The 10651-nt window shown below is 37.0% G+C and overlaps 1 protein-coding gene across 1 annotated transcript; it reads left to right on the top strand.

Annotated features, from left to right (window-relative positions):
* Nucleotides 1-66: 66 nt before the first annotated feature.
* On the top strand, nucleotides 67-9321 carry ppp1r8b (protein phosphatase 1, regulatory subunit 8b). The gene is made up of 7 exons (XM_026284761.1): nucleotides 67-220; nucleotides 543-603; nucleotides 1222-1375; nucleotides 1460-1677; nucleotides 7230-7374; nucleotides 7905-7969; nucleotides 8045-9321. The coding sequence occupies exons 1-7, from the start codon at nucleotides 165-167 to the stop codon at nucleotides 8396-8398; spliced, it is 1053 nt and encodes a 350-aa protein (XP_026140546.1). The 5' UTR covers nucleotides 67-164; the 3' UTR covers nucleotides 8399-9321.
* Nucleotides 9322-10651: the final 1330 nt, after the last annotated feature.

Raw genomic sequence — 10651 nt, 5'->3', positions numbered from 1 at the left:
GATTCGCTAGTTAAGTGACGCCCACTCTCTCACGTCTGCTTTTAAGCCAATCAATCGCGAGTTTTAAAGGAACGTAGCGTCATTTTAATATTTATGATCCGGAAGACGTTCCGTTTGAGAAGATTACCCAAGATGCTCGGCGTGCTTGTAGCAGGGGGGAATGTATGACAATGGCAACAAATACTGCAGAAAATAACCCACCTTTCGACTGTCCATCATGGTAAAAAAAATAAAAAATAAAACCTTCCAGTAACTTACTTGCAGGATTTAGTGCGTGAATAAGGCTTTATTGTATCCTGCATAAAAACAACAATCAGTCTCACAGCGAACTGTTAGCTCTCGTGCTCTTTAGCAGATATGCCGCCACATTCTGGAACTCAAACTTGTTTTACAAACTGCATTGTTTGTGTATATTGCGTTTATTTAATCGGAGTAGACTTTTACAGAGAGCACCACAGATGCTATGTGCTTTATTTATGAGCATATGTTTAGTAAACGCACGTTGCTCATGAGTTCATTCATGCCTTGGTTTTATTTCTCAGGGCAGGGAAGCCTCCAGCAGGACTGCATCTGGACGTTGTGAAAGGAGACAAACTCGTTGAGGTATTATATTGAGATTTAAAAATATCTGATAATAATTTGACCGGTTTGCAGGTTTAGTAAGATCTTCCATGTACTGTCTCTCGTGTTGTTCCAAACCTGTATGCTGTTATTGTTTTCCACACAACACAAAAGTGTCGAGTTTTTAAAGAAACTCTTTTTCTATGCAAAGTCAGTAATCACAACTCCGTTTTCTGAGACATTTAAATGCACAAATGAAAAAAAATTCACTTTGTATAAATTCACGTGTATTTCGGATGTTTTCTTTACACTATTCTGGAAGATATTGTTTTAAAATCTCAAAAATTCAAATTTCACTATTGTACAGTAGAAAATAAAAAATCCTGTAGTATCTTGCAGTAACTTTGCTTCAGATTTTAGAGTATTCAAATAAAATGTGTACTAGTGATGTTTTAATGTAAATAAATACTGGGGAATGCAAAGTACAAGTATTTTCATCAGTAGGCTCAGGTTTACGGCAAATAGAAGTGAATCAAGTTATTAGATAAACAAATTATTCCTACTATCCCATTTTCTTTACGGTCCCCACTTGTATGTGATTGTGTGTGTGTTAGTAGTATTGTTGACTGCACACAGTCTACTGAAGTGCTCTCTCTACAGAAACTGATCATTGATGAAAAGAAGTATTATTTGTTCGGGAGGAACCCAGACATCTGTGACTTCACCATCGATCATCAGTCGTGTTCTCGCGTGCATGCGGCACTCGTCTACCACAGGCATCTGAAAAGAGTGTTTCTCATCGACCTCAACAGCAGTAAGTGCATCAGACCAATGACAAACGTGCCACATCACACAGATGACAGACAAGTAAACCAGCGTGTGTGTTGACTTCCTGTAGCACATGGGACGTTCCTGGGACACATTCGCCTGGAGCCCCACAAGCCCCAGCAGGTTCCCATCGACTCCACCATGTCGTTTGGCGCATCCACTCGTGTTTACACCATCCGGGAGAAACCTCAGGGTCAGCCGGGCTCCGGCGTCGGGGACAGTAAAACCGGGGACGAGGAGGAGCTGAAGGGTCTTCTGGGACTCCCACAGGAAGAGACTGAACTGGAGGTACATGTGTGCTCTACTAGTTTGCACTAGGGGTTAAAGATCTAACGATTAACCATGAGCCGGTTGAAAATCGATTCAAATATGTGACTATTGAACGATCCGTTGAGATCCTTAACAAATCACAGTTCATTTAAGGGCAGGAGTTTATATGAACACATATCTGAGGGGAACTTACTGTCTTTAGAAGAGTCTAGATGGTATATTTTCTTTTTCTCTAGCTTATGTATAAGGCATATTTAAAGTTCATAAGTGCAGTGCTGTTTTGTTTACAGCGGTAACCAAGGAAACGCTTTAAGCTCCACCTGCTGCAGTGTTCTAAGTGCTTTGTTTACAGCGGTAACCAAGGAAACGCTTTAAGCTCCACCTGCTCGTTCAACTCATCTTCTGTTTCATTAAGATATTTCTTATGTATAGTATTTACAAAACTGAAGTCAAATCACTGAATGTTTTTGCTTAAAAATTTTTAAATGATACAATCTACTTTAGATTAAAATCTACTCGTGTTGCATGTATGCAGCATCTTTGTTTGGATCACGATTAAAATGCAGCTGTCATTTTAAATGTTAAGAGCACAGCCAAATATTTATTTGTTTATAAGAAGATATTTTATTTATTTGATTTTGGGCTTGTTTTAAAATTTGTTTAGTTTTTTTATTTACATTTACACTACACCATGTTCCAGATTAATATAGGATTTCGGTACAATAAAGAGTCAGATTTCGCTGGTGTTGTTTCACATCATTTCAGGTAACTGAATCAATCTCAGACTGGTTTGGTCAATAGTTTGCCAGGTCTTAGGTGAATGGAAACCCTACTTAAAGAGGTTGTTTCACATTAGTAAGCAAGCCACCGTTCTCATGAAATATGAGGAAGAAAGACCTTTCTGAAGATTAAAAGTATGAAAAAATGCAATGTCTTGCAAAAAGTATCAAAACAAACCATATTTTCCAAAAAGTAAATAGAGATTATTGAACAGTTTAAAGTTTTGTGAGTGAGTTCGAGCACAGAAGATCTTGGTCAGATGAAGATTTATTCTTTAACTATTCAGTAACTTTCCTTCATCTGAGCAAGATCTTCATACTTTTCATATCTTCAGAAAAATCTTTCTTTCTCATCATATTTCATAAGAACTGTGACTTGCTTAATAATGTGAAACAACCTCTTTAAGTAGGGTTTCCATTTACCTAGACTATTGACCAAACCAGTCTGAGATTGATTGTTACCTGAAATAATGTGAAACACAACACAAATGAAAACACTCTTTATTGTACTGAAATACTATTGATATGTCTCTTGCATAATAATTTGGAAAATGGTGTATATATACATTTAGTTATTAAGCAGACACTATTATCCAAAGCCACTTACAAATGAGGACAATAGAAGCAATCAGAAACAACAAAGAGCAATAACATGCAAGGGATATATTAGTATATTATAGTTATTTCAATCTCACAAAGAAACGCACAGCATTTTGTCCAAGCAATAATAAATGGACACATTTAATTTATAACTTGTCTTAAATATAACTTTCATGAAGCACGGCAGGCCTTTCAGAAGTTACAGCAATATAAACGACAAGCCAAAACGAATTAATTTAAGCTAAAACAAAACTGAAAACAATGTTGGGTCTCTCATTCGAAACAAATTCAAATGTTTCCGTATTCACAATGTATTTGAATGCTAAGTAATTATGTAGTTCACTCGAGTTCCAATATCCAATATGTTTTGCATAACATTATGGCGGTACGGAGATAACATTTATTATGATAATGAACAGGCTGCGTTGTCAAAGTAGCAAATCTTAACTCTGTGTGCATCCAGTGCCGGTGCATTCACTTGAGTTTTTCCTTCTAAGTCATAAAGATAATCAGAATTGTAAATGGTTTGGCCTTTATTTGTTTACATTCACAATAAAAACAAATCTTTGTGTGTAAAATAAGCCTAAAGAAAAATAGGATGCAGCTTTTTGTCGTTGTTTCCTTTCATGCAGCACAAAAATGAACCGAAACTCTGCGATTTTCGTATTTAAGTGAAAACGCATTTCTCGTATTATCTAGCTTTATGATGTTTTTTTCTGCAGGTGCGTGATGTGATATGAAGACCATGTGAATCCTCCTGTTCTGTTGTTTGCACATGTAAAATTAATTCTCAGAAAACAAATGTTAGTATTTTTAACGGGTAATCGACACTGACGCTTTCTTCTAATCTTGTCTGTTAACGGTCAATAATCGGTTAATGAGCATTGGTTGTTGGTTAGGAAAAATAACCAAAATAAACATCCCTAATGTGAAAGAAACATGAATTAACATCGCTTGCCTCATGTAGTCGCACAATTAGTGTTTCAGTCACAGAAATTAACAGTGATTTAAACGGCTTGTAAAAAAAAATGTGGTCATAATTAGAATATCATCAAAAAGTTGATGTATTTCACTAATTCCATTCAAAAAGTGAAACTTGTATATTATATTTATTCATTACACACAGACTGATATATTTCAAATGTTTATTTCTTTTAATTTTGATGATAACTGACAACTAAGGAAAATCCCAAATTCTGTATGAAAAAAAAAATGTACACATTTTTAATACGACTGAATTTGCATTTAATGTCAATTTTAATAACAAAATTGTAATTTAGTTATTTTAACACTTTAATTTTACAGAGAGTAAAGAACATTTACATGATCAAAGAACAGTTTCATTCAGTCTAGCCAGAGTTCAGGCACTCTCAAAAACTCCCATTAAAATCACTGAAGCACTTTACATTATGAAATGAATATCTTACGTTCGTATGCACATCAACACGTTTTGTTGTTTCTGTTGAGAGAATTCGCTAAATAATTCAGTCCGCGAGCAAGTGAACAAAACACAAAGTTTCAGTGACTTTTCTGCATGTCTCTTGATTGGCCATTGCATTCATAAGCGCAACAGAATAGTTTCGGATAGGTTATCATGAAGCGTTGTATGAACGCATCTGTCTCCTGCTCAGCGCCAGCCAGCGAACGCAGATTTGAATTTAGCAGCTGATGCTGTGCACTGAACAATCTAATCTCACCAGTGTAATTGTATTAAATATATAAATAATACTATTCGGCTATTTTTTTTTTGTCATTTGGAATCTGCATTTTAAAATCTATTTGGCTCAGAAATCTGTGGGGGCTTGTGCCCCATTACTTTGAATGGGCATGACGCTTCTGTGTGACACTGCTCAGGTGTTGTGAGAGCCCAGGTTGCCCTGATAGTGGCCTTCAGCTCTTCTGCATTCTTGGGTCTGACATATCGCATCTTCCTCTTCACAATACCCCATAGATTTTTTTTAAGGTCAGGCGAGTTTGCTGGCCAATTAAGTCAAGTCCTGTTGGAAAATGAAATCTGCATCTCCATAAAGTTGGTCAGCAGCAGGAAGCATGAAGTGCTCTAAAGCTTCCTGGTGTACGGCTGTGTTAAACCTTGTACTTCAGAAAACACAGTGCACCAACACCAGCAGATGACATGGCACCGCAAACCATCACTGACTGTGGAAACTTTACACTGGACCTCAAGCAACGTGAATTGTGTGCCTCTCCTCTCTTCCTGCAGACTCTGGGAACCTAAAATCCAAAAGGAAGTTCAAAATTTACTTTCATCAGAGAACACAACTGTGGACCACTCAGCAGCAGTCCAGTCCAGCAAGAGAGACGCTTCTGACGCGGTCTGTTGTTCAAGAGTGTATTGACACAAGAAATGCGAAGCTGAAACCCATGTCTTGCACACGTCTGTGTGTAGTGGTTCTTGAAGCACTGACTCCAGCTGCAGTCCACTCTTTGTGTATCTTCCCCACATTTTTGACTGGGTTTTGTTTCACAATCCTCTCCAGGGTGCGGTTATCCCTATTGCTTGTACACTTTCTACCACATCTTTTCCTTCCCTTCGCCTCTCTAGTAATGTGCTTGGACACTGAGCTCTGTGAACAGCCAGCCTCTTTTGCAATGACCTTTTGTGTCTTGCCCTCCTTGTGCAAGGTGTCAATCTTCCCTATGATTGTGTAGTCTACAAAACTAGACTGGGAGACCATTTAAAGGTTTTGCAGGTGTTTTGAGTTAATTAGCTGATTAGAGTGTGGCACCAGGTGTCTTCAAAATTGAACCTTTTCACAATATTCTAATTTTCTAAGATACTGAATTTGGGATTTTCCTTATTTGTCAGTTATGAACATAAAAATTTAAAAGAAATAAACAATTGAAATATATCAGTCATATGTAAGTCCGGGCTCTGTTTTATTTTGTATTTCATGAGGTAGATGTATGGAATTTTGTACTCCTATACATACATCTATACATATACACACACAGACACAATTTTTGTCAATATTGAAATTTCAATTATTTAACATAAGAAATAATTGTATGTGATATTTTTATATACTAGTGAAATTCAAATGTTCTCAATAGCAATTTTGGTGGCACAGCAAAAACAACTGCTAGGCTAGCTAATGTGAATAAATACTAATTAAAGAATTGTTTAAACTTTTCATGCTTTTTCAACAAGGGAAGGAGAAAATTTACTCAAGTAACAGAGCCATACAACCAGTTTGTTTGTTTTTTTAATAGAAGAGCCACAACAAGCCCTTGGTATATCCCACGACACAGCTGTTGGTCCAGATATCATCCACTGACTATTTAGAAAGAGTCTGAAAATGCTTGTTATAATTTTCAACTGTGGACATCAGGACAAATCCCATTCTCTTGGAAAGCAGCAGATATAATACTCATTCTGAAACCAGGAAATAACCTTAATGAAACTATTAGTCATCCCCCTAGAGCTTTAACCAGTTGCTTATGCAAAACAGTGGAGAGGATGGTTAATGATCTCTTGGTCTGTGATCTGAACATCACGTAACTAATGCCCAGTGTGGAAACGTCGATGCACCTACGTACATATTTTCAGTATTAAAATAGACAAGATTGCAAATGTCAATGGTTCTGAACTTCACTGTGCTTTTTATGCATATGACATCTGTATTAGTTACGGAAGCATGTACATGCATGGTACTATAGTGCAAAAAGTAAGAAAAATAATTATTGAAGCTGAAATGAAATTTAACTTGGGAATTCTACAGGAAATGAGTAAATTAATGTAATATAAAACGGTCTGTATGAATTAGCCTCACAATCTCAGTCAAGAGAAGTGACTGATTTTCTCTTTCCTTTAGGACACAGGTGTCATTTTAAGACCTAATGCATAGACCCAGGGCACACATCCAGCTGCTTTTGTTCTTTGACTGTGCATCTGCCGTGTTTGTGGGTAGCACCACTGTGAAACTGAATCAACATTTACAGGAAAATCTTGGTTTTCTTGTTCATAATTGTTCAAAATCAAATTTGAATTGGATCGATTGCCTTAGTTGATGATTACACTTCCCATATTGCCCCATGTATCCATGCCACGTGTTTTAGGGTTTTAAGGAGATTTTCACAAGCCACAATTGGTCTGCAAAAATTATTTCAGGACGTTGCAACGAATGAACGAACAGATTTCAAATTATTTATTTTTTTGGGCTCTTTTGGCAGAACCTGACCGAGTTCAACACCGCTCATAACAAGCGCATCTCCACCCTCACCATAGAGGAGGGCAACCTGGATATTCAGAGACCCAAGAGGAAAAGGAAGAACTCCAGAGTGAGCTTCAGTGAAGAGGATGAGATCATTAACCCAGGTGGAGTGATGAGCCTTAAAAAAAACTGCACCTCAGTCAACCACTGGTTCATCCTCAACAGACCATAAGCAATTCATTAATGTGAACTACTCTGAAACCACAAGCTTGTGGAACATGCAACAATGCCATGCTTCGACATTGAACATGCAGTGATCACATTTATATCAGTTAATTACTTTTGAAGTGTAACAGTTACAGATAAGATGTTCTGCATTTGCTGCTTTTCTGTCCCATCATTTATTTACCTCCTATAATTAGAATTAAGACTTTTCTTACTACCTTGGAAGAGATTAAGTTATATTTTAACACTATATGAATATTTATTTAAAATTTTAACATTATTTAAATGCTATTATAATTTATATCAACATTCTGAATTAATGTAATATTTTCAGTTGATTTAAGTTTCAGTGTCATTTATTATGTTCATTTTAAATATTAAGATTTAAGATTTAATTTGGTTCTGACAATGACTCACTACTTTTGTGACTCGAGGCTTTAAACAGTGTTTGTGTTGTTGGCTTTTTTAGAGGACATCGACCCCTCTGTTGGACGTTTCAGAAACATGGTCTCAACAGCTGTGGTTCCTATTAAGGTAATTTCTCAAATCTCAAGTCATTCAGTCGAGATTGATTTAAATGTTTACATGCTTCCGTTTGTTTACCAACAGAAGAAGAAACTGGGCGGAGGCAATGCGCTGGGAATCGAGGAAACCGTGACCCGACACATGCACATGTTCCCTCTGCAGGGTGGACTCTACAGAGACCTCCCCCCGGCCAGTCATGAAGCCCAATCCACAGGAGCGCCCGGCGGGGCCACAATAATGGGAGGACTGCCGTTACCCCTGCCCAACCCGGCCCCAGACGTAGACCTGGCCCAGCAGGCCCCGCCCCCTCCGCTCGTGCTCAACCCCACGCCGTTACCCGGCCCCTACGCCTCCGACCCGCTCAGCGAACCCCGCAAGAAGAAGTACGCTAAAGAGGCATGGCCTGGCAAGAAGCCCACGCCGTCTCTTCTCATTTAGCTGGGTATTACTAATACAAGACACTTCTTTACCCATGAACTCTATCTTGAAGAATCTGGCAAACAGACTTTGATTTCGACTGCGCTACAAGAATCTGATTGATTGCAAGAATTTTGTAGTTTTTTTTTAAAGAAGATCTTTCCTCCTAAATGAGCATTGGCTCGCTCTCGTGTCATTCCAGACCCATGGTACATTCTAAGTTCACTGAGATGCAAAAGGCCGATTTCCTCTTTTGCACAGTTCAGTGAAAGAACCGTAAAAGTGCATTTTGACTTATTTTGCTCTGTTCCTCACAGAATAATCTGGTTTTAATCATTCATTTTTGTTTTGTTAAAAGAGCTCCCTGGACGTTTAGGATGCATTAGATCTTTTGTGTTTCATAGGAACGTTGCAGTGACATGAGGCTGAGTAGATGATGTAATTGAATGCATTTTGATTGATCTATTTCTTTAAAATGCCAGCTTGAACGTGAGCCCCTAATGAAAAGCAGACACAAGTACATAGGCTAAACATGACATTTTGCTGTTTGTATCAGGTTAAGATGTCTTTTTTTTTTTCTTCTTCATATTACTATTTATGTGAAATTATTGAAAACGTACCACTAGACGAACCACAAACCCTGTTTTTGGTTTCAAAACTGATGAAATGTCTGTAATATTGCAACATTACCTTGTGAAGATCTTTTTACTCTGCTGTTCCACACTGTATTAGTTTCATACACTATTTCCCCCTTCATATATACACACTGAGAGCAGCAGGGTTTCAAATGAACTGTTCGCTGATGGTTCATCAGGAGTCAATGTCTACAGTCTTCACTGTTAAAAAGAGAAAGAAAAAATGTTTATACTCTTGTTCTGTTTGGTACATTTGATGTTTGTACATATCCTTCACAATAAAAGCCAGTGTATTTTTATATATTTAAACGGATGCCAGAAGTCTTTACCTTCGAATAGACGATGGCTGCTCATTTTATTTTATATTCGTGACTGAGCTGTTAATTTTCTGCCTTTACTTTACAAAAGCACCTTCATGACAGGAACAGACACTATTATTTTTACATATACAGCTGCAAGCAGCAATTATGGGCCTTGTACAAAACGATGCACGTACACCAGAAAGAGTAGGTTGCAATGCCAGTGATGAATTTAGGTAGTTATCTATGTCAGTTAAACTGTGTTCAGTTCAGTGTCAGTAAATAAAACCTTTGCTGTCTCACTTCCTGTTCTTCATCAGCATACTTTATTTCTGGATACTGATATCAAACCCCAAACCTGCATTTGGTGGCTTTGAGGCTTTGGTTTGTCTGAAAGGAGACACTTTCAATTAGACATGTTTTGCCAAATAAAATATACAATAATTAAAATGCTTATTTTTCTTTTCTGTGTTAAATTCTGTATTCTTGTGTATAACAATTCACACAAAAAATGATTCCTTAAGGACAAAAAAAACCTTTTAACTCGTTCATTGTCGTCTACATGATATCCATAACTTCTCTGATTGGTGCATCCCTCTTAAGGATTGTGAGAAGTGTTTTTCTTCACCAGAAATGTAAAAATACAGAATAAAATAAGTTAAAATCACTAACTTCTGCATGGGCATATACCATCTCTTAAACCTCAGAGGTCATCTAGTACTGAAGGTTTACTGAAAGATTATATTTCTTTGAGGGCAGAATCAATTGGATTTTTACATCCGGATTCTTTCTGCTGTGCTTCACTGACAGGAAATGATTTGTATTTTTTCGTTTCACTCTGCAGAGCATGTTGCCCACTTCTGCTTCTTACTTCTGTCCTATGAGACATGATATTAGAAATGCCAAATTTATCTATTTTAACCAGTCTTTAAATCCTTGTAACATCCTACTCCAGATGTGTTTTTTATATATGAATCACACACACACCCACATACATATATATATTTATATATATATATGATTCATGCCCAAGGGTGACGTTAATTTACAGAGATACATGATGAGGGTGAGATTAAAATACATATATGAATCTCACCAAATCTGTCATGAATCACACAGACATATTGTCCCCAAAATAAAATACTAAATAAATTAGTTAAAAGAGAGGGAAACATTTAAGAAAAAAAGAAAAGTTAAAGCAAAAAGACAGAAGTAGATGCTTACTGAACAGTTTATGATGTGTATTTGAACTGTAGGTAAATTATGTTTCTGATCTTTGAAAGATGACGTTTAGTTCAAGAGTAAATTCAGGTAAACTGAAACACATTTGGTCATTGAGA

This window comes from Carassius auratus, chromosome 16 (assembly GCF_003368295.1).
Source record: "Carassius auratus strain Wakin chromosome 16, ASM336829v1, whole genome shotgun sequence".
Classification (NCBI taxonomy): Eukaryota; Metazoa; Chordata; class Actinopteri; order Cypriniformes; family Cyprinidae; genus Carassius; species Carassius auratus.
Note: the sequence above shows the minus strand (reverse complement) of the source record. Positions and strands in the feature narration are given on the sequence as shown.